General features: G+C 37.5%; 1 protein-coding gene across 1 annotated transcript in view; it reads left to right on the plus strand.

Moving 5' to 3' along the window:
- Positions 1 to 25,000, plus strand: part of AQP10 (aquaporin 10) — a 583,757-nt gene that overhangs the window by 278,707 nt on the left and 280,050 nt on the right. The window contains exon 5 of the mRNA XM_044080642.1: positions 19,683 to 19,900. Within this exon, the coding sequence (XP_043936577.1) occupies positions 19,683 to 19,900 (218 nt within the window). The remainder of the gene's footprint in view (positions 1 to 19,682; positions 19,901 to 25,000) is intronic.

A 25,000-nucleotide genomic window follows, 5' to 3' on the forward strand; every position in this document is an offset into this window, starting at 1 on the left:
TGTGAGAAATGGGGCACCTGTGGCAAACCTGGCAATGCTGTGGTAGGCTGTGGCAAGTTTCTGAAGGTTAGATTTTGAAAGGTTTATAAAACATGCGGAGGCATATAATAATGTAGAGATAAGATGAGTTTGGGCTAAAGACACCCTGGTGGTTGCTGTTAGAAAGGGCTTAAGTCTATAGAGGGCACCTGTTTTTTTATTAACAGTTTTGATAGTTAGGTCAATGTGGTAATCAAAGTTTAGTTGATTATCTATTGTAACACCTAGTAGTTTAGCGGAACTATCAGGTGTAATGATAGTGCCATTGTCAGACACAATAGAAAAGGAAAGAGGGGTAGATTTCAGGGTTGGAGAAAATAGTAATAATTTAGTTTTTTTGGGATTAAGGAGGAGACATATATCTTGGAACCATATTTCTGCTGTTGTAAAGACTTTTTGGCTGGAAGAATGAAGTTCAGCTGGAGATACAGCAGAACAGATGAGAGTTGAATCGTCAGCATTTTGAATACATGAGGGTGTTGGGAGTGAGATAGACAGGTTGTTTATAAATATGGAGAAGAGAAGGGGTCCTAATATGGATCCTTGTGGGACACCAATAGTGACTGGGAGCTGAGATGAGAGATGGCTGTCCCAAAGGACTGCTTGTTGTCTATTTTTCAGATAAGAGTCAAACCAGTGCAATGCTGAAGGTTCAAGTGTGAGAGATTTCAAAGTGTCTAGTAAAAGTTGATGGTTGACCATATCAAAGGCTTTAGAGAGGTCAAGAAACAAAGCAGAAGAGTATAGTTTGTTATTGCGATTTTTGTTGATAGTATCTGTAAAGGAGAGAAGAGCAGTGGAAGTACTATGGAAAGGTCTAAAGCCATGTTGAGTGTCTGAAAGTAGGTTATTATGTAAAAGATGATGTAAAAGTTGCTGGTGTATACAACGCTCCATGAGTTTAGATAAATCCATGATTGTTGAACTGTATCTATGTCACTGGTACTACCTAATCAGTTAATAGGCAAACTAAACTCTGTTGATATAAGCTGAATTTATGATGTGATGGATATCCTTGGACATGATACCAATTAGGAGCCTGTAGAATGAAGTGTGGCTGTGGCAGTTAACTGGGAAGGAAGAAATGAGAAGATAGTGACTGAAAAATTGGGATGTGGGAAAGGGGATTGTGACCAAAACAGTGGAATGAAATTATGGCTGCTATGAAAAGGGAAGTATGTGGCAATGCAGGGGTAATGATGGGTGTTATAAATTCAGATAATGCCGTATAAATCCCAGTTGTTTGTAAGTTCGTGCTTAATTTCTTCTTGAAAATGGGTTGGAGTAATTTGATGGGCTTCAGCCTGGAAACTTTTCCATAAGTAGAAAAGATGGAGTCAATGTGGTAGCAGCATGATTAGGAGCAAAAATAGTTTTGAGACAGAATATATTATTTTATATATTATTTTATAGAACAGTGTCTGTTAGGATACAATAAGGTATTGTGGACCATTTTTAATGTGCAAAAGTAAGTTGTTTATCAAATTTTATAGTCCGTGCAGGTACCTAAGGGAAGCACAATGCAGGGTTTATGGGGACTGCCCAGGAGCAAATGTGGCAGTTCTGTTGTATGATCCTGAAAATCACTCTGAACCCCCACATAGTCTGAACATGCTGATATTACACCCATTATAGGGTGTAATATCAAGCAGGAGCACAAAACCTCTCAATCATGTCCTGCAAGAGCTACCAGAATCCCAGCTTGGAAAGCCATACTCATGACTCTTCCACACGAATCGCCTAGCTGTCAAGACCAGCCTTTGCCTACACCTAGAGTAGCACTACCAACAGCTGGAATACCAACAAGTCCCCCTTCCCCCACCCAGCAGGTGTGCCAGGAGAAAGCCATATCTCTCCCACCCCCTGCATCATTAAATGAACTTGGGTCATCTGGATCTTGAGCAACGCTCTCTCTCTCTCTCTCTCTCTGCCATTGAGTTGGGTTACATATTGTAAATATTTCTTGATGTTTTACTTTTAGTTGTCGTGTTGCAATATGGCTTGGATAATGTTTGGAAAGGGCAATGTCTCACCAGCCCAACTACCTGGCTATCAAATGGAATAAATACATAAATAAAAAGCAGTGTTATTTGTTCGATAACAAGTTATTTGCTTGAGCCTTACCCTTTTTGGGCAACTCCTTGCAGACAGGAGTGAAATAAGACGTGCCAAACACTCCGTTGTGATTTATTGCTTAAATAAACCTTGAACTCGTGCCTTACCTCAATTGCATTTTATCGTTTGATAAAATATTATAAATATGGTACTTATTTTATAACTTTTATGGGATCTTTCATTTTCTTCTGACAATAGTCGGGTATTGTATAAAGCTTGATCCCCCTAATTGTTTATCTAATTCTGAACATTTCAGCAGTGTAAGGGCTTTACTGCAGTGATAGGCAGAGATTGAATTTCAGTTAGATCAGTGCTCAAGGATCTGAATTAGTGCCAGTCCCAGCAATCCTAGAACCTTTGTCTGTACAGATGAATATGATGTGTGAATACACACTGCGTTGTTTATGTGCAACAGGGTATTAAATGCAACACGTGTTTTACCTAAGACAGATAAGTATTAGCAGAAAAAAATCACTTTTGATGCATTTGCTGCAGTCCACTGTCAACAAGTATCTTAATGTAATTATTTCAGAGTGCATTCATCACAGTTTATGTTTGTTTTCTTTTATGCATTTCAGTATTATAAAGCTATGATGACTATAACCTTGCTGCAGACGTGTGTGTGTGATAAAGCATTTTCATTCCTAACTTTTAGTATTCATCATATTGATCACTCCTACTGCAGCCTAACCTATATGTGTTACAGCCAGCAAAGGATATAACAGCTGACCCGCTGTTATATCCTTGGCAGGCTATAACCCATATAGTTTAGGCTATTGCAACAGTGACCATTCAGACATCTACTGTTATAGTAAGTTTACTTACACGGCTGTACTTTTGCCAGTATTATTTATTTATAAGCATCAGGCAGCTCAGCTTTCCCACCTGAAGAAATTAGGGCCTCATGTCTGTAATACATGCAGTCATTAATACTAAACATCATGGCTAATGTGCAGTCTTCTTCCTCCCATATTGTGGCACTTCCACCAGACAATTGGTCAAAACTCATATTTATTTTGACTTCAGCTGCAGACCAATCAACAGCTTATCTTCAGCTCTCCAATTGTGAAAACAGAAACTGAGAAAAAGGAGTATCATTGAAACTGTTTTGGGGCAAAATTCAGTTACTGGCTGGCAAGTATGCTGCTTGGATGCCAGCAAAGAAGAAATTTGGAAAACCTGAAAGAAAATCAGACGGAAAATGTGAGGAGAAAACACTGTCTGTGAAGGATTTTGCAGCTGTTGAGCAAAAATCAGTTCAAGCTTCAGCTTTGGTTTAAGAGATGGCTTCCAGTAATTTAGAGGAAAAAACAAATCACATATTAAGAGGTGATTAAAATAAATGAAACAATGAAGGAATGTACTAACTCAAATAACAGAAGTCTGGAAAAATAGAAGAAGTTTTAACTTATTGTTCAGATGATATGTTAAAACTGTAAAACTCACTAGGTGAAATGATGAAAAAGCTGACTGGGATTGAGACTTCTAAAGAAGAGCTGTCTCAAAAAATAGTAGAGTTAGATGACTGAGTCCACAGAGAAAACCTGATCTTTTCTGTTATACCAGAGAAGCTTAAGGAACAGACTGTTAATTTTATGAAAACACAAATAAGCAACTGGGTTGTTGTTCCACAGCAGGATTGGTTAAATGAAAGGGCAAATAATCTGTATGCTCCAAACCTGACCATGAGAAAACAGTCAAGGCCTATATTAGTAAAGATACAATGATACCAGCATCCTGATAAAACTGTGACATAAGGGCAAAGTATTAAAATTGACAGAATTTCAAAAAGACAAAAGAGACAGCAGAGTGTTTGTTAAAAATGATTATTCACTGTACACCAGGCAGAAGAGAAGCAAATTTCTTCCATGAATCAGAGAGTGTCAAGATGCAGGTGTGAGATTCAAGCTGCTGTATTCAGCTGTCTTCAGAGTATTTTATTGGAGGATCAAATACATATTTTGATGCAAAATAAACTAAGGATGAAACAAAAAAGCTTATCCAACAAAAAGTGAGCCAACAAGCAATAAAGGAGGGATGCTTGAGAGATATAAAAAAGCACAGGACGTGTCTAGAAGAATCAGGTGTATGTTGGACCTGAACTAGAGTTTAGTGATGGAAGATGATCAAGAAGACCAACAACACTGAACTTAGTGAATAAATGTGTGATTATAAACCATCAGCCACATTGGTGAAATATAGCTTTGCAAGTAAAAGTGGCTGTAAAAAGACTGGACTTTTGTTGATTTTGTTAAACTTCTTTGAGGACTATAAAGCATACACCCCACATTATGCCTTTAATGTTTAGAATGATGCTAAAGGGGAAAAGATGTCACTGTAAGTAAATATTCTTTTTCTTATTAGTTGTTGTTGTTTGTCTTTCGGCTTTTCCCAGTTAGGGGCCGCCACAGCGGAACTCTGGTCCGCTAATGATTGGCAGTTGTTTTTTATGGTGTTGATTTGCCAGCCCAATGCCCAACCTTCAACGAAGGCACGCCCATTCAACGCATGTCTTTCGAGCGCCCACTCGACTGCTGGGAGGACATGCAGACTCCACACAGAAGGCACTCCCAACCCAAGCCGAGAATTGAATGGGAGAACCTTTTGCTGTGAGGCAACAACGCCACTGCTGCACCACTGTGGCAGTATTCTTTTTCTTATTAGTATTTGTATAAAACATTTAATGGTATAAACTGAATGTTATACTGTAAAGCATAGTGGGCAGTCAGGAGTATTTTAAATGTGTGAGGGTGGTGATTTCAGTGACTATTGTATGTTAAATATATTAAAGTAAACAAGTACTATTTTAGTTATAAGGAATATATATATTTTACAGTATAAACATCAGAAGAAAATATGAACAGAATCAAGTTTAAGTTAATGTAGTGTAGTAATATTGGCTCCTGGGGTGGGGTGTAAAATTGTGTTGATTATATCATATATAGAACTAAGATGATAATTTCCCTTGTTTTTACAAGGGTGGATATCTGGATTATTGTCCTTGGCATAAGCCATGAACAAGTTATTTTGTTTTGAAAAATAGTCAAAATGCTGAAAGCCATAAAATGCCAATCTTCTGGCATCTGCAATGATATTAACTTGTTTTATTTTCATTAGCAAATTTTCAGTGATAGACAAGAAGTCTTCAGCTGAAGACATTTAGCCAGGGGTTTTCTGTGCATTCTGCTCTGTGTGAAATTTACAAAGATTCCTTAAAGCATCTACAAGTTGTTAGCTGTTTTTCTACATTGCTGACTAATTTACATGGAGACAAGCTGCATTGCTGGCTAAGTTTACATGGAGACAAGCTATCTGCAGATGCAATCAGTTATGCTTCAGAGTTCTGAACATTCCTAGTGGAGGGAAATACAAAATGTAAGATGCAATGACAAGCAGTTCAGTGAAAATAGAGTTTGAAATTATGTAAAGTAAGAAATAGTAGCCTCCCCTGCAGCCCTAATACTGTGATGCATTTAATAGAACAGTGAATAATTTAGTTTTATTTAAAGATAGCCAGTGCATCCTTTTCTTCATGCAAACTGTCTTTCACATCTAGAAGAGGGATAGAGATGAGAAGAGAACAGATAGCAATTGCTGTAAGTGAGAACACAGGCTGTAACATGCACTTACATGTGGGAAACCTTAATTTCAGATTAGGATATGCCTGTGGGTGCAGCTATCCATTTGGGGCAGGTGTCCCTATCTGAGGTTAAACTTCATTTGTTAAAAATGTACATAGTTTTTTGTGTGTTTGTTCTAAGTTTATAGGGGAGTTCTGAAAATGTTTAGTTTTTATTTGGGAATTTTCCTTAAACCAAAAAGTCTTTAGAAATGTGATATAGGTTTAAATGGAGATGAGAAGAAGCAACTATATAAAAGATCTTCTTGGCAAACATTAGTGTATGCATGTAAGACAAAAGTTGGAAATACGCATTCAAAAAAACTGAAAAATATAATGTGTGAACAATAGCTTTTTATAATAATGGCCACTCTATCCATAGTATCTTTGAATGTAAATGGCCTTACAGGTATATACAAAAAGAAAAGAGTACTGAATTATATTAAGAAATGCAGAGTACAATAAGCGGTGCTGCAGGCAACACACTTGGAAAGAAATGAATATGTTAATTTGACAAAGAAAAGATTTCAGAATTTATATTCACAGATTATCAGGGACAAAGAAAACAGGAGTAGTAATGCTGATTGCTAGATGGACTCCAATAGTGATAGAAAAGGAAAAATTACAATAATGGTGGATTTGTGGTAGTAAGGGGTTATTGGCAGGGGAGGAGGATTATGCCAGCATGTATTTATATTCCACCAAAGACTGCTATTATGGTGCTTAAGAAAATCTGGGGGAGAAATAATAATCTTTCAGCAGAGAATATTATTTATAGTTGAGGACTGGAATTTGATTTGCAACAGTGAGAATGTATCAGGACAACCTAGAAGAGAAAACTATAACAAAAGAGAATTCTGTAGTAATTTAGGAAAATATTTGAAAAGGAAAATGTCAATTCAGTAGCACGAACTCAGAATTTACATATTATTCTACAAGGTACAATAAATGGATAGACTGGTTAGAAATTATATTTCCCAAAAAGTCTGCATTTAATTAAAAATGTCAACACACATCCAATAACCATTGAGGGTCATGCACCAAAAAAAAAAAAAAAACAAGGTTAAAATGTGGGTAATGAAGGAAAAATGAGACACGTGATTTGTTGTCTACTTGTTGAAAAGAGAGACATTTAAGGAATGGTTAGTGGAAATTATTTGAGAGTTATTAAGGAAGATAGAACTTTGTTCAGAAGAAATAGCTAGTGAGTGGGATAAAATAAATATGGAGGTTTAAAACAGGGTAGAAGTAAAAGAGGAAGATATATGGCTAAGAAATTATAAGAATTTAAAATTTAGAGGGGCTGACAAAGGTTAAAGTATTGCAGAAAAAGGGTAATCTCACAGAACAAGAAGAGAAACAAATATAGAATGCTAAATAGAAGATAAGGGAATAGTTGGATAATATGCACAAAACCTTTTAGTGCAGCAACTTAGTCAACAGAAAATAGAAGAGGTTGTCACCAAACTTAGGGAGTCTATGACAAGAAAAATAACCAGAGATCCTATAGAGGTACTAAAAATGTTAGGAGGGAAGAAAGTGATAAATATGTGGAAGATACAGATTAATAGTTTTTAAAAGGAACAGAATGCACAAGCATCTTAGAAGAAAACTGTGGTGGCTGTACTACCCAAAGATGGTAAAGATCCATCAGACACAGCCTTGCATAGACCCATTTAAATTTTAAACTATGATTATAAAGTGTTTATGTCTATACTATCTAAAAGAATATCAAATGTACTATCAAAATGGATAGCTGTGGACAAATGTGGTTTTGTGGAGCGGAGACAAACATTTGACAACATTAATAGAATAATAATGATCCAGAGAGAAGCAGAATGTAAGAAAATACCACTTTTGTTGATAGAGCTTGATGCGGAGAAATCATTTGACAGAGTAAGATGTGATTTAAGCTGGGATTTTATGAGTAGGGCAATGGAAACATTAGGATTCCCTGATACAATAATAAAGTTAATTAGGAGACTGTGTAAAGGATTAGAGGCAATAATTAAAGTTGGAGGGTTCATCTTTGATCATTTATATTTGAACAGAGAAACCAGGCATGGGTATCCTCTTTCCCCTTTGTTATTTGCTTTATATTTGGAGCCATTCATAAAGAAAATAAGGGAATCAGAAATTTAAAGATACAATTGGTATGGTAATCAAGAAAAGTTGGCTTTATTTGCAGGTATTATTTTGTACTTGATAAATCCAGAAAAGGACATATCACTGTTGTGGACCATTTTCAGACAATATCAGGTCTTTTCATGATATAAAATTAATGAAGATAAAGCAAAGGCTGTAGCCATAAATTATGTACCCACTTATGACTTGGTTCAGCAATACCCATAGATATGGTGACATTTTAAGTTGAAGTAGTTAGGAATATGGATTAAAAAGGCTTCCATTTTGGCAGCTAAGATAATACAAAAAATGAGAAACTGGAAGCTGTTCTTTATGGAGATGGATAATAAGATAGAAGTAGTTAAAATGATTATAGTCCATTTAGTTTTATATGCAGGTCAGGCATATTTTTTATCAACCACAGGAAATATTGTGGACAACAACTAATACAGAGTTGATGGAATTTATCTGGGAGGGAAGGAGGGCAAGAGTTAAGTGGGACAAGTTGATCCTTCCAATAAAAAGGTGGTTTATGATTATTTTAGAGCTACACTGTTAAGGTTCATATACATAATGCAAGCAAAAGGTTATAAATGAAAATGGAAAGGGTTGATGATAAAGAAGCAATGGGGGGTCAAGAAATAAGGAGAGAATTGGATTATGGATGCATATCTTTAAGGAGAATAATAACCACACATAATATTATATTCATAGAGTAGCAGACAGTATTCTAAGAACTAAGAAAACACAAGAATGAAGAAAGGAGACTTTGCCAATATGGATGACTGCAAGTAGTGGTACAGAGAATAGGCAAGAGGGGGGTGTGGAATTTATTGGGGAAAACTGACAAAGGAACCAGGGTATTGAGAGCACATAACTAGAGAGGGAAGGGTAATAGAGCCATATTAGGCCAAGAAGATGTTTGGACTGCAGAATAGAGACGGTCTTCCCCACAAGGGATTGATATCAGAGTATAGACAAAGAGAAAGGGATAATGGAATTTTAAGCGAAGGGCCTGTTCTGGCAGAGTTTTTAGTTGAATATAGAATGGAAGATGAATTTAAAAAAGAGATAATTAGTAGGGCATAAAAATATTGCATAACTATAGGAATTAATCAGAGGCGGTTAGAAAAGATTTGAAAAAGAGAATGGAAAATCAATTTACAAGAGAACAATGAGTGGACATATGTATGGCTCCCAAATATGCAACAAAGTCCAGAAGGTTTAGGATCTTTGCTTGGAAGTGTTTGCATAGATATTTTTATACCACAAACAGACTTCAAAGATTCTATTTCCTCAGGTAGATTGTAAATTTTGGAGGTGCAATGAAGAAGGAAGAAGTAACTGGGACCATATATTTTGAGAGTGTAATGAGCTGGCAGATTTTAAAAACTCTATACAGAGTACTCTGTCAGACATAGTGTGTGAGCAAATGGCTGTAACTACGGATATGATTTTTTGAGCTGGGACACAGGATCTGAATTGCCTAGACATAGTAAGGGCTTATTAAGTTTAATTCTGTTGGTTGCCAAAATACAATTAATATAAAAATGGGAATGAAACTGTAAGCCAGCTGTCATATACAACACAATAGAACAGACTCCATGACCAGCAGAATATTGACCATGTTTATTACCAGGATTTAGCACTTTCGTTTTAGGATGTAACACAAAACTTTCACAGAATCCAAAATTTCACATTTACCCTTCACTTTTGAACATGTATATATATGCCCCCTCTAGAGATCACATGTTAAAAAACACCAATAAAAATTTGCCATAAAATTAATTAACAATTAACAACCATTGTTCAATTAAAAAACACACAACATCATTCCTAAGGCATTTTCCTAATGCATCTGTATGTGTTTAACACTTTACTAGTTATAGTAAGTTAAATAATGAAAAACCCTCAACAATGAACAATAGACACCTAAGTTTTGAAAAACTTTTATAAAAAAACTTTAAAAGTAATCTACTTTGTTAAGTCCTGTAATGACATAAGCCTTAAAGAACTTGAAATAGATACTCCTTCATTCAACCTGAGTTGCCATAGAGTTTCCTTTTGTTCAATGATGTCAGCCCATGGCCCCCCTAGTGGATTCTTCTGTACTATTTCCAGACCAAAAAAAAAAAAAATAGTCTGGGTGTTTTGATATATGTTTGTATAAAGAATTATTTTCTTGTTTATTTTTGACATCTCTCATATGTTCGTAGATTCTATCTTTGAATCTACATGTGGTTTTACCAATGTAGAACCCCGTGCATTTTTGGCATTTAGCCACATGAACAATGCCTACAGATCTACATGTACAATTAAATGCTGTAAAAACTTTTTGTTTGTTTATTTCCACAAATTTGGACTCTAAAATATATTTACATTGTGTGCAGGATCCACATTTAAACGTTCCTTTCTGCTTACAACTATTGATTCTAAGTTGATTTTCCCCTTCCAATATTTCTTTCAAAGTCTTGCCTCTCTTATATACAATTCTAGGAATATTACCCATTATTTCACTCATCCCTTCAAAGCACTGGGCATTTTTCCAGTTGCTTTTCAGAATCGGGTAAATCCCTTCATGTTTTGGTGTATATGTTGTAATAAAAGTACAAGAAAAATCACTTGAAGTTCTATTTTTAGTCGTAGCTTTCTCTTCTATTAGGCCTCCCAATAATATTGGTCTCAACACCCCCTTTCTTCTTTTTTCTGTTATTTCATCCGAAACCTTCTTCACCACATCAAAAGGATAACCTTTATCATGAAAAAGTTTTGCCAAATAATTACACTCTCTTTCAAAAGTTTTATCTTCAGATGTTACACATGCCACTCTCACAAATTGGCCCTTAATAATACCCTTATTTGATGATTGGTAAGGTCAACTGTTATGGTGCAAAAAGCTATTTGAATAGAGAGGTTTTCTATATGTAGTACTCTGAATACTAAGCCAACTGTATTTGAAGTGCTGAATATTGTAAAAGAGATTAAAGAACTGGAAGATGGGTCTTTCGAAAAGGGAAGGAGCAAATTGCATAGAAATAAATAGAAATTGTGGGAACAGTACATGCTTAATAATGTTTAGGAGAAGGAGGTAGAGTGAGGTTTAAGAGAAGGCAGGAATTAAAATTCAGTAATTTTATGTAATGTTGGACTAATGATATTTACAAGGAAAGAAAATATATATAATATATGAAAATGGGGAAAATGTTATAGGTTCATAGGTTCATAGGTTGGTACTGGGCTATCTGCCCGAAGGCATATATTAGCCCAGCCACATTGTGCGGTATTCATCACCCCTTTAGTAGTTCCCTAGACCCTTGTACTAGCAGCTAGTACCCTTGGCCCCTATCTAGTAGTGCTGTTGGTGTGATCCCCGGTGTGAACTTTCTGTTACCCATCCACTCATCAAGGTTCCTCTTGAAGAGTGATAGTGAGGGGCTCTGTCTTATGTAGATCGGGACCCTGTTTCATACTAAGGGAAGTCTCTGTGAAGGGAATCTATCCTTCCAGCATGTTCTATTCATTGTTGTGTTGAGGTTTATATCCCTAGAGCGTGTAGCTCGAATAGATTTGGTTTTGCTAAGATGGAGCATGTTCAACAATTCTGGGTTGGACATGGCTCTGTACGTTAGACAGAGATCGCCTCTGAGAAAGTAGTATGCAACAGAGAACAGGCTTAGCTTTTTCAATCGTGCTGCATAGGGCAACTGTTTGAGGCCAGTAATCCTCTTGGTTAGGTACCTCTGTGGTCTCTCCAGCTGCTGGAGATGTCTAGCCAGGTACATTCCAATTGGTGCATTGTACTCAATAATGGGTCTGATGAGGGAAGAGTAGAGGGGCACCATTACATCCTTAGAGCCTGATGTGAACCCTTTCGTGATCAGATGGGTCACATAGAAGGATTTTCCAACCACTTTGGCAACATGGTTATCAAAGGAAAGCTGACTATCTACTTGAGTCCCTAGATCCCTTATTAATATGGTTTGTTTTCTTTTCTTTTAATGTATGTTTGCCTATGTCTTAAATGATAATTTAATAAAGCTGTACTGTTAGCCTACAGGGTGCTGGCGGAAATTGGGCTACTGTTGGCCGAAGCAGGAGAAGAGGCAGAAGACATGGCCAAAGGCAGGAGGAGAGGAGAAAGGCTAGGACTGTGGTAGTGAGGGTCAGAACTTTGAATGTTGGCAGTATGACTGGTATAGGGAGAGAGCTAGCTGATATGATGGACAGAACGGAAGGTTGGTATATTGTGTGTGCAAGAGACCAGATGGAAGGGGAGTAAGGCTAGTTGTATTGGAGGTGGGTTCAAATTGTTTTATCATGGTGTGGATGGGAGGAGAAATGGCATAGGAGTTATTCTGAATGAACAGTATGCTGAGAGTGTTTTGGAGGTGAAAAGAGTGTCGGATAGAGTGATGTTTATGAAGCTGGAAATTGATGGTGTAATGATGAATGTTGTTAGTACATATGCTCCACAAGTTGGGTGTGCAATGGATGAGAAAGAAAAATTTTGGAGAGTTGGATGAAGTGGTGATGACTGTACCCAAGGGTGAGAGAGTGGTGATTGGAGCAGATTACAATGGGCATGTTGGTGAAGGGAACAGAGGGGATGAGGAAGTGATGGGTAGGTATGGTGTTAAACAAAGGAATGCAGAAGGTCAGATGGTAGTGGATTTTGCGAAAAGGATGGACATGGCTGTGATGAATACGTATTTTAACAAGAGGGAGGAGCATAGGGTGACATAAAAGAGTGGAGGAAGATGCACACAGGTGGATTATATCTTATGTAGGAGGGCCAGTTTGAAGGAGATTGGAGATGTAAAGTGGTGACCGGAGAAAGTGTCGTTAGGCAGCATAGGATAGTGGTTTGTAGGATGACGTTGGTTATCAAGAAGAGGAGGAGGAGTGTGAGGGCAGCACCAAGGATTGAGTGGTGGAAATTGACAAAGGGTAATTGTGAGGTGGAGTTCAGGGATGAGTTAAGGCAGGCACTGGCTGGCAGTGAAGAGTTACCAAATAGCTGGGTAACTACAGCAGAGCTAGTAAGGGAGATGGCTAGAAAGGTGCTTGGTATCACATCTGGACAGAGAAAGGACGACAAGGAGACATGGTGGTGGAATGAGGAAGTACAGGAGAGTATACAGAGAAAGAGGTTGGCAAAGAAGAAGTGGGATTGTTAGAGAGATGAAGAAAGTAGACAAGAGTATAAGGAGATGAGGTGCATGGCAAAGAGAGATGGCGAAGGCTAAGGATAAGGCATATGAAGAGTTGTATGAAAGGTTGGACACTAAGGAGGGAGAAAAGGCCCTGTACCGATTGGCTAGACAGAGGGACCGAGCTAGGAAAGTTGTGCAGCAGGTAAAGGTGATAAGGGATAATGAGGGAAACATACTCACAAGAAAGGAGAGTGTGTTGAGGAGATGGAAAGAGTACTTTGAGGGATTGATGAATGAAGAGAATGAGAGGGAGAGAAGGTTGGATGATGTAGGGATAGTGAATCATGAAGTACAATGGATTAGCAAGGAGGAAGTAAGGATAGCTATGAAGAGAATGAAGAATGGAAAGGCTGTTGGCCCAGATGACATACCTGTGGAAGCATGGAGGTGTTTAGGTGAAATGGCAGTGGAGTTTTTAACCAGATTGTTTAATGAAATATTGGAAAGTGAGAGGATGCCTAAGGAATGGAGAACAAGTGTTTTGGTACCAGTTTTTAAGAATAAGGGTGATGTGCAGAGCTCTAGTAACTACAGAGGGATAAAATTGATCAGTCACAGCATGAAGTTATGGGAAAGAGTAGTGGAAGCAAGGTTAAGAAGGGACGTGATGATTAGTGATCAGCAGTATGGTTTCATGCCAGGAAAGAGCACTACAGATGTGATCTTTGCTCTGAGAGTGTTGATGGAGAAGTACAGAGAATGTTGGAAGGAGTTGCATTTTTTTTTGTAGACTTAGAGAAAGCATATGACAGGGTGCCTAGAGAGGAGTTGTATTGTATGAGGAAGTCAGGAGTGTCAGAAAAGTATGTAAGAGTGGTACAGGATATGTACGATGGTAGTGTGACAGTGGTGAGGTCTGCGGTGGGAGTGACAGATGCGTTTAAGGTGGAGGTGGGGTTACATCAAGGATCAGCTCTGAGCCCTTTCTTATTTGCAATGGTGATGGACAGGTTGACAGACGAGATCAGGCAGGAGTCCCCATGGACTATGATGTTTGCAGATGACATTGTGATCTGTAGTGAGAGTAGGGAACAGGTGGAGGAGACCCTGGAGAGATGGAGATATGCTCTAGAGAGAAGAGGAATGAAGGTCAGCAGGACTAAGACAGAATATATGTGTGTGAATGAGAGGGAGGATAGAGAAATGGTGAGGATGCAAGGAGTAGAGGTGGTGAAGGTAGATGAGTTTAAATACTTGGGGTCAATAGTTCAGAGTAACGGTGAGTGTGGAAGAGAGGTGAAGAAGAGAGTACAGGCAAGATGGAGTGGGTGGAGAAGAGTGTCAGGAGTGATTTGTGACAGATGAGTACCTGTAAGAGTGAAAGAGAAGGTCTACAAGAGGGTAGTGAGACCAGCTATGTTATATGGGTTGGAGACAGTGGCATTGACAAAAAGGCAGGAGTTTGAGCTGGATGTGGCAAAATTAAAGATGTTAAGATTTGCACTGGGTGTGACGAGTGTGGACAGGATTAGGAATAAGTATATTAGAGGGTCAGCCCAGGTTGGAAGGTTTGGAGACAAAGCCAGAGAGGCATGATTACGTTGGTTTGGACATGTGCTGAGGAGGGATGCTGTGTATATTGGGAAAAAGATGCTAAGGATGAAGCTACCAGGTAACAGGAAAAGAGGAAGGCCTAAGAGAAGGTTTATGGATGTGGTGAGAGAGGACATGCAGGTGGTTGGTGTGACAGAACAAGATGCAGAGGACAGGAAGAAATGGAAACAGGTGATCTGCTGTGGCGACCCCTAACGGGAACAGCCGAAAGAAGATGATGATCATTTGCTAATTCCAAAGTTCTGTCAGGGTATATACAGAAATATCTCTTTTCAGCAGAGGCCCAGAAAGAAGAGCTCCAGTGGTACATATCACATTTTTTTTTAGATATAGAAGGCAATATAAAGTGTAACAATGTGACAGAAGGCTCTGGAAATATGTATCATCATGTAATAAACATTATAACACTCAGCAGACATTACATAAAGCATAGCAGTGGTGAGAAGCCATAAGTTAAGATAGGATACAGTAGAGTAGGATAGTTGAGGTATGTAACCAATACAAGCCATAGCTGATAATTTGTAAAAGGAGCTCTGCCATAGTTGGGGATGTGAGTATTCCACTAAGTGAGTTGTATAATACAAGAAAATGGGTTGTGCAATGCATTAATCATTGAAGGTAGTGCAGGGGAAAAGACAGATAGAGATTTGAGGGTAGTTAGTGAAGAACAGAGAATAATAGGACATTAAAAGAGTCAGAAAATAGCAGAATATAAGTAGGTATAGAAGCACTTTTAAGATGGTGAGCAGAGTAGGAGGTGAAGATGTTGGTAGAAGATAGTGATATACATACATACAGAGTGTCATTAGTTCTTTGGCATTCATCTGCTTCATTATAGGGGCATAGTCATGACTCCCTTGGGAGGTGCCTAAGTTGAAGTTTGAAAGTATTAGTTTTGTTAATTTGCTTTATAGTAAGGGGTAGTGAGTTCTGTAATTTAGATATATGGTAGGAGTATAAATACTCCCGTGCATGCTTGTAACTAGCTGGAGGACCACTAAAGTATGTGGCAGTTCTAGCCTGTTGAGCTATTTGAGTGTCATACAGGGGTATGTCATGTGGGGTTTATTTGAAGCAAATTACAAATTTTATTGTAGCATTGGTTAAGGAGACTGTAATTGGGCAACATTTAGATTAACTAGTGCTGGAGGGGCATAGAGAAGTATAGGTAATAGAAAAGTAGAGACTGTTGTTGAGAAACATTTGTTAGATAAGTTGCAATCATTCATAATGAAGTTTTTGGTGGGTTGTGCTGAAAATTTATTTTATGTGAATATCATACTTTAGATTTTTTTCTACTGCAACAATGCCCAATAGCTTGATATGTGTTACCAGCTTAATTTTGGTATTGTTTGTCAAGGTTATGTTAAAAAAGGTTTTTGTTCTTTATGTGTTTAGGAGTAAAGAGGCAAATTTTGGACTTTTTTTGGATTTAAGAAAAGTTGGGATTTGCAAAGCCACTTCTTGTTGGAAATGAGGGATTCCCAAGTTATATTTTGTAGTTTATGTAGGTTTTTCTCCGCACAGATTAGTGTAGAGTGATCATAATGCTGCACAAGTGTGGTGTGCTTCCTAGCTGCATGGATGTCACTTATGAAAAGATTGAAGAGTAGAGGGCAAAGAATGGATCCTTGGATGACTCCAGCTGGACAGGGAGAAAGGAGGAGTAATTGTTTAGCCATTTCACAGCTTGTTCCTTTGGTAGAGGTAGCTGTTAAATCAGTTAAGACATATGTTTAAAAGATCAAAGAATGATGGCTTATGTAGAAGGACAGAGTGAGACACTGAATCAAATGCCTTGGAAAGATCAAAGAAAACAGCAGATACTAGGTTGCCAAGGTTTTCATTATTATTGATGGCAGAGGTGTGCTTAGCAGGGCGGTGGTGGTAGTGCTATGAAGAGGGTGAAAGCCATGCTGAGAAGGGGTTAAAAGTTTATTTGTTGTGATGTATTTGAGGAGTTTTGTTTGGATGTATTTCTCAAGGATTTTAGTAAGAGGTGAAAGTATGGCAATTGGTCTGAAATTGGCCAGTTCTGTGGAGTTACCCCATTTGTGGAGTGGTATGGTGTAAGACTTTTTCCTCAAGGTAGGGACATAGTCTTCTTTTTGTGCAATGGTTAATTAAGCTGGAAACTGGATGTGCTATGGCATCAATGGCTAGTTTAAGATATTCTGTAAGTAGGCCGTCTAGAGCAAGTGTGGAGGATTTCAACTTGAGGAAGAGTTTTCTGATAGCATGTGTGGGTATTAATGAGAAGGTAAAAGTAAGACAATGGTTACGGGTGCCTGTGGGTACTTCAGACGCAGCGGTGTATGTGTCTTTTTAACGATAGTGTTAGGGATGTTAGCTAAAGCAAGTTTAACATCTTTGAGGAGAGCTGCAACTGCCTGAGAAAATGACTGTTAAACGGAGTAGTGATATCTGTATCTTAAGTGAGGTTTGATGGGGCAGGTTGAGTGGTTCGACCTGGGTGTAGGAGATTAACTGTGGAACAGAATTATTTAGGATTTCTTTTTTTATCTAGTGGCTTGTGAAGCAAACTTTTTATGTTGTTTTGTCCTGTGTTTTGCGATATTCCTAAGGTGTTTAAAGGTTTGGTAGTTTGAGTCAGATTTGTTATTTTGCCAAACCTTGTAGGCTTTGTCTCTTTTGATTGTTTAGCCATTGGGATACGTTTCTTTTAATTCTTTTGGTATGGATTGGAGCATGGGTGTTTAAAGCATGCAGGAAAGTAGAGTTGAACACAGCTAATACTTCATCAAGATGGGCTGTCATTTTAGATTACAGATAAAAGTTTGCAGATTAAAGGAGGACAGATTTTGAACCTGCCTGTACCTGTGCTGCTTGTATGTTTGCTTGGTCTGTAATGACAAAGGTAGGGTTATGATCACCTGGTACATCAGGGAGGGAACCACATGAGCTGATTTTATCTGGTGAGCTAGTAAGGATACAGTTATTAGTGGAAAAAGATTTTGAAGCATTGTTTTACCTGGCAGAGGCTGAATTAGCTGGGTAAAGTTCTATAAGTGTTTAGTATTTTTAGGAATATTACCGTTAGCAGTTTACCCACGGTGGTCGTGCTGCTGCGGTAGCATTGTCGCCTCACAGTAAGATGCTGTCCGATACGATTCTCAGCTAGAGCGTCTTCTGCATGGAGACATGCGTGAATGGGCGTACCTTGGTTGAAGGTTGTGGGTCAGGGCTGGTAACTCGGCACGTAAAAATCAACTACCAATCATTAGGGGACCGGAGTTCCGCTGTGGCGACCCCTAACCGGGAAAAGCCAAAAGAAACAACAATAACCGTTAGCAGTTTGCCAGTCAGTATTAAAGTCACCGAGGATTATTGTTTCTTGCCGAGTATATTTTTGCCATCTAGGTGAATATTTCTTCTGTAACTGGAATGTTGTTTCCAGGAAGGATATACATGGTAATGAGACAGAGATGTTTGTGACTATTTAGTTTTAAGGAGGAAATGAGGATTTCATCATTGGAGAAAGACAGGGGCATAGAGCAGTGTAGTGACAGGCTGAGTATATTTTGATGCATTACTGCTATTCAACCACCTCCTTTCTTTTTTCTGTCTAATCTTAGTATGTTATAGCCAGGTGGATATATTATTTTATTTTTATTTATTTCTTCTTTGCTTACTGGATAGGTGGAGTAATCCAGAAGACATTTTTTCAGCCATGACCTTGGGCCATTATAGCAAGGATAAAAATATGTTATGTATAGAGAGTCACAATTACACACTAAAATGTAAAAATGACAAGCTTGTGAAGTACATTTCTGATATCAGAAAGATGCTTAATAAGCTTTTGTTAAGCACTTTAAGCATTGTTGTTATTGAATCTTGCTCATGGGATTAACAACAGGCATTACCAATCGGCAAAGAACAGCAGCAGCAGCAGCAGAAAGTAAAACAGTTTTAAAAGCTGTTAGATTTTTCACCCTGCCAAACTTATAAAAAAAGTGTGGCAGAATGCAGTGTCTAATAACTTTTAAAGCAGCTTGTTCTTTGGAGGGATACTTTGTTTCTGCCTAATGTCTGTCTAACACATTGTGATCCTATATTTTTTTAATTTTTTATTTTCTATAATGGTAATATATGGAGCAGATAAAACTCTGTGCACTACAAAGAAACATGATCAGGTCTCACCAAACATAACTGTTATTATGTGTTCTAAACATGGATGCCAAACTTCACCTCCCCAGAGGTGAATTTCCTGGCATCCATTTCTCAAACACATAATAAACTGGTTATGATTGGAGACTCAATCATGATCCTCTAAGCAGTGATTACAGATGTAGTGTATGGTCAGGCAGCAAGATTCTAAAGTAATACCTCTGTTAACAAAAGACATCTCATTGTTTGATAATATTATAGAGATAACCATATAGGGTGCCAGTATAGTTTCTGACACACTACTGACAGTTAAGCATAATCATTAATGTTGTAAAACTGAGTTTTGCAGCAACAGATTAAGGCTACAGTGTCCATGGATTTTCTCCTTTTCATGAGATGTGGCAGTCTCAGGGATAGTATTATATAAACAGTGAGAGTATTCTACCCCCTATACACCCACAAGCACTTTAGGGGATGGAGGCAGCTTGCCCCTACAAAAATGCTGTTTTTAATGAATTTTTAAGTTTGACTGCTGTTCATAGTTAGGTGTTTCAAATGTTTTGTGATCACATTTATGAAGATCACTCACAAAACACTTACAGTTTCATTAACAAGTCTGTTTTTTACTAATATTCATATTAATTATTATAATAATCTTTGTAGATACAGCATAGTGATTCAGTCCATGAGAAATACTAACCACATGTCTATTCTCTTCATATAAAATGTAATATAAAAGCCTAACAGCAGTATAAGAGGGCAGGGCAGGTCAAGTATAATAGGGGCACAGAGTGCATATAAGCAACTAAAAGACTAAAATGCTTACTGACTACTAAGATTTAAATAAACATTTGACTTGATGAATGATCATGTTTTAACTCTCTGCACAGGTTATGGGAACTGCGATCCTGATTATATGCCTTCTGGCTATTGGTGATCCCAGGAATAATCCTGTTCCAAAAGGACTGGAACCAATTGCAGTGGGTCTTCTTATAATATGTCTTGGCACTACTGTTGGGTCCAACTGTGGTTATGCCATCAACCCAACAAGAGATATAGGACCACGCATTTTCACCTATCTGGCTGGCTGGGGTCCTGAGGTTTTCAGGTGAGTGCTCCCTATCCCTGTGTAATAGCCAGCCAAGATGCTTTCCCTAGCCCTTGCTCTGAGTATGGTGCACTTCATGAGAACAAACCAACTGCTAATTTTTTACTAATATCTCTGTTTGTTATCCTGATAGCTGGATACATGTAGTCATATTATTGACTGACATTCTGTTAATGACCAAGGTTGTTTCTTTGCTTGTTGTCCCTTCTCAATACCATCATGGCTGTATTACTTCTTAAGTATTGTCAATGAAGCTGAGATTCATGGGAGGTTAGCAATGCAGTAATATGTATATTTGTTACTGAATACTATGTTCTTCAGATGTGATATTAAATGAAAGTCCTGCTTGTCTGCTCTAGTGCTATTAAACAAATACATATCAACAGTCAACTCCCTGAGCAGATGAGAAAACACTCATTAAAAATCAGCTACAGACTCTGGGAGCTACAAAGTAAAACTGTCAGCACCCCTACCTGTACCATCCCAACTTGTTGAAAGCTCTGAGTCTAAAGTGAAATCTTGATATTTTACTTCACAGGTAGCGTTGTCGCCTCACAGTAAGATGTTGTCCTGTTCGATTCTCAGCTAGAGCTTCTTCTGTGTGGAGACATGCGTGAATGGATGTACCTTCGTTGAAGGTTGTGCGTCAGGGCTGGCAACTCGGCACGTAAAAATCTTCTGCCAATCATTAGCGGACCGGAGTTCCGCTGTGGCGACCCCTAACTTGGAAAAGCCAAAAGACTCAACAGTGTTTGGACTTTATAACCACTTCTTTGTTTTTGTTATGGAATGTTGGCATGAATGTATATGCATGTTAAAAATCCCATGGCTTTTTGGAAACATTAGAAGCTATTTTTATTCAGTAACATCACATTTACAAGAAAAGTATGATATATGGTCACAATGTCATGTATTGTTTCTTATTCATACTCAGATAGTGACCCCTCCATCCATACATTTTTAAAGCCGTCTTTTTCAGTATCTGCTTTATTCTGTTCAGAGCTATGGCTACATCACAGTGGTTAGATCCCCAGCTTTTTAACTGAATGCTGTGTATGTTTTTGTTGGGGCTTCATGCTTCCTTGACAATTTCAAAGAGATATTGTTAAGCTGATTTGTGTTATTAAGATAGGTATGCATATGAGTACAGATGTGTGAATATATGTTCACTCTGATGGACAGGTGTTCCATCCAGGATTGGTTTGTGACTTGTGCCCATTGCATGCCTGGATATTTTCTATCCTCCACAACCTTGATTCAATTCAGTCTGGATCCGTAACACTTCATAATTCACTGGCTATCTTTCCATAATTGTAAACTATATTTATACAATTTTATTGTTTCAATACCTGGTTTACATATAAATATACATACCTCACATACTGTAATGCTCTGTTTTTGTGGTTAAAATGTCCTGTGATTAATATTTTTGTTCTTATACTGCGGTGTAAAATTGCAAACACATTCTCAGCACTTGTCTTCAAAACACCTCTCATATGTATTTCATTTTTTCCAATATTATTCATGTAGTCACTTAGCAGTATTTCTTTTAAACAAGTTAAACTGCTATTGTTCTTCTCCCGTCCTAATCCAAAATTAAAGTCTCCATTCCATATTGCAGTTGTATTTACTGAAAACCTGACTGCGTGCTTCAAACCACTATTTTTGTTTAGTTATATTTGTGTACGCGTGAATAGCAAGGATTCCTGCTACTTTGTTTTCATTCTGTCTCTACATAGTACTCTACCTGGTATCACATGCATTTCTTTCATTATAATCCATTTATCGTTGAACAATGCTTAGGGATTGCAATAATTATAATTAAAGTCTAATGATCTCATGATTTTTCTTTGCTGTCTTTTTCTTGTCTGTTTTCTATGGTAATCTTCTACATAATGACTAGTAAACACATTGTATCTATTCCTTTTCTCTACATCAGCATAAAATTCCAAGGCTATTCTAGCATGCAGCCATTCCATTTATATTCACCGTAATTAATGGAAAACATACTACGTTGGTTGCCCTACTTCTTCATTCTTCATCTGATTTGTCATTTTTTTCTACTTTCAGTTAACACTTTGCTCTTTTTAGACTCCACAAATGTCTCTCTCCTTGTTGCCCCGTTTCTCCTTCTTCTATCTGTTTTAACAATTTGCATCTGTTCTCGTTTTTTATTTCATTTAATTATTGCACCCTTTCATCCCCTGACGCATTTTCTATTTTATATCTGCTGCTTCTATCACCTTCTAGTTTTTCTTTTTGTATTGCTTCAATAGTCACTGTACTTGCACTTGTTTTATTATCTACTATAATTTCCATAGTGCACTAATGAGCCATTCTTTGTGCACTATATTCTATATTTTAAGCAGCATATCCCAATTTACTACATTTAGCACATTGCCTCTTTCATATGTCACACTTATGTACTTATCTTGATCACATAAAAAGCAATGTTTGCATTGCCCTGCATAACTTCAACCACTCAGTCTTTCCCAAACCAATTTTAGGTATATGTGTTCATTGTTCGTTCTGAGAATTAAACAATAACTTAACTTCCTAGTCTCCTGTCTTAATTTAAACCAAGAAATCTCAGTTTACTGTTATCTTTATTATTTCTGAAGTCACTCACTCCATCACACCTGGCTTAAACCTCTATTCTTCTTTTTCTTCTTCTGACATCATAACTGTTTTTTCCCTTCAATTACACACAGAAAGTACTTTTTCTATAGCCAAGTTATGAAGTTACTCTTGCTCAAAGTGAATAAAGAACCTTTCCTCTGCCGCCTGTAATCTTAATGGCTGCAGCGCTTTAATCCACAATTCATCTTTGTCTTAATGTACGTTCTTCCTCCATTTTTAATTTGAACATTACTTATCCATGCTGAAAAAGATCCTTCACCTCTTAGTTGTTTTATTGCATTTGACTAGGACTTTATTCTGCTACTGATTTCTGTGAACATCCTACTCGCAGTTTCTCCTGAAGCTTGTAGTTGCACCAGAGTGATGATATCTCTGACCACATTCCGTCAGGCATACCACTCCATCTAATTATTTGTATGTCTAGGAACAGAGGATTATTAGGGACAAACAACACTGAAATTAGTTTCCATATTAAATACACAGTGCTAATGACTGCACGTTTGACATCACTCGATATACTTAACTGGTTACAAGAATACCCATTGCTTCCATGCTATCTGCTTACGTAGTGTTAAACTGCTGCAGCATGAACTCTCTGTCCCTTCTTTTGGTGACGTGATAAGAATAGGGAATTTTCCTGGAGTCCTGTACACATTTCCCCAAATTATTATGAATATCACCTCAGGTCACCACTGAAAAATAGTCCAGCCCTAGTGAGAGTAATCTGGTCAGGAAATGTAAAGAAAACTAAAATAATCCCAAATGGGTATTTTATGTTTATTTAATGAATTTACCTTTCATCTCAGATGTATACCTTTTCACTTCTTATTCTGCTGTCAAGGTTAATTTCTTACAATCTATGCCTTGATCATATAACAACTCTGCTGTAATCAGAGAACCAGATTGTAATACTCTATTTGGTGAATCCCTCCCAAATCACTTTATTTTGTTCACTTTCAGTTTTAATAGTTTTGTTAGAACCTTCTGGAGTAAGTCCCGTCAGGATGCATTCATTTTTTAAGAGATCATTCAGAACATGTCATATGCGATTGGACTGGCATCAAACCTCTCAACCTCTTAGAGCAAGAAATCTGGACAAAACAATAAATAAAAGTGAGACAAAGTCTGGACAAAGCCATAAATAAAATTGAGACAAAGGCCCAAAAATAAGGACAATTTTTAAATATTGCTCTTACAAACTTAGAAAGTTGATAGAATAACAAGCAATGCATCCGCCTGAATTTTCTGAAAGGTATGAAGTCTGAAACTCAAATGCCTATCATTATTTTCAACTTCAGTCTTTCATGATTTGCTACTAATTTGTCAGAAAACCACAATTTTATGAAAAACAGACCAAAAATATGAGGCAAAAATCTGTACAGTTGAGAGGTGTGACTGATATCAAACCAAATTCAACAGTGTTCCTGTTGTTTAGTTTAGGTGTTTCACCATATTCTTTGTAAATACCAAACAGAAGTATTTAATTTATTATTTTTGCTTTCTCATTCAAATTCCCTGTCTGCATTCTCACTGTAGTATTTTGTCTATTGATGTAGTGTCTTATTTGTTCAGATGTTATGCCTAAATGTCATATTATGTTCAAAGCTGAATAAACATTTACCATTAGTATCCAGTTCAGATTAATCTATTCTCTCTTCTCATTGCCTTCTCTGCACTGAGCTTGTTAAGCACTTTTAGGCTTGTTTGTGTCTTTCGGCTTTTCCCGGTTAGGGGTCGCCACAGCAGAATTCCGGTCCGCTAATGATTGGCAGTTGATTTTTACGTACCGGCTTGCCAGGCCTGACTCACAACCTTCAACGAAGGTACGCCCATTCACGCATGTCTCCACGCAGAAGACGCTCTAGCTGAGAATCGAACCGGACAGCGTCTTACTGTGAGGCGACAATGCTACCACAGCACCTGATTGCTAATTTAGTTAAAATATGTTTAGCAGAACAATTACTCCACTTTATTTATTCTGTGCTTATGCTATACTGTTTACATGCCTTGATTGCCCTGATTCCTTCTGGTTTATCTCAATTTGCTCTTTTATTCTGCTTTCCTTATTTATTGACATTCGATTACCAGGAAAGTCTGACTGGGTAGGAGTCTATTTTCAGCAGAGTCCTGTGGTGATAAGTTCCAAAGTATTACAAAACATTTTAAAAACAATAATTTTACAGTCTTTAAAAATAATATAAAAAACAAATCCAGTCTAAATCTTCTAAATAATGATACCAAATTAGACATAATATGAAAACATTGGTTAAGTACAGATACAAGTTATATGTCAACATTTTAATAGAGAAATTTAGCCAGCTTATAGAGAAATTAAAGGTAAGTTAGTATAATACAAACTGGAATTGCAATACAAAGTGAGAGAAAAGCAGCTTTATGTTATATTTATAGAGAAAACCATGGGAGAGTAATTAATGAAGCGAGTGAAGAAGGGAGAATAAG

The sequence above is a fragment of the Protopterus annectens genome, chromosome 8.part0 (genome assembly GCF_019279795.1).
Source record: "Protopterus annectens isolate FY-2018-M chromosome 8.part0, PAN1.0, whole genome shotgun sequence".
Classification (NCBI taxonomy): domain Eukaryota; kingdom Metazoa; phylum Chordata; order Ceratodontiformes; family Protopteridae; genus Protopterus; species Protopterus annectens.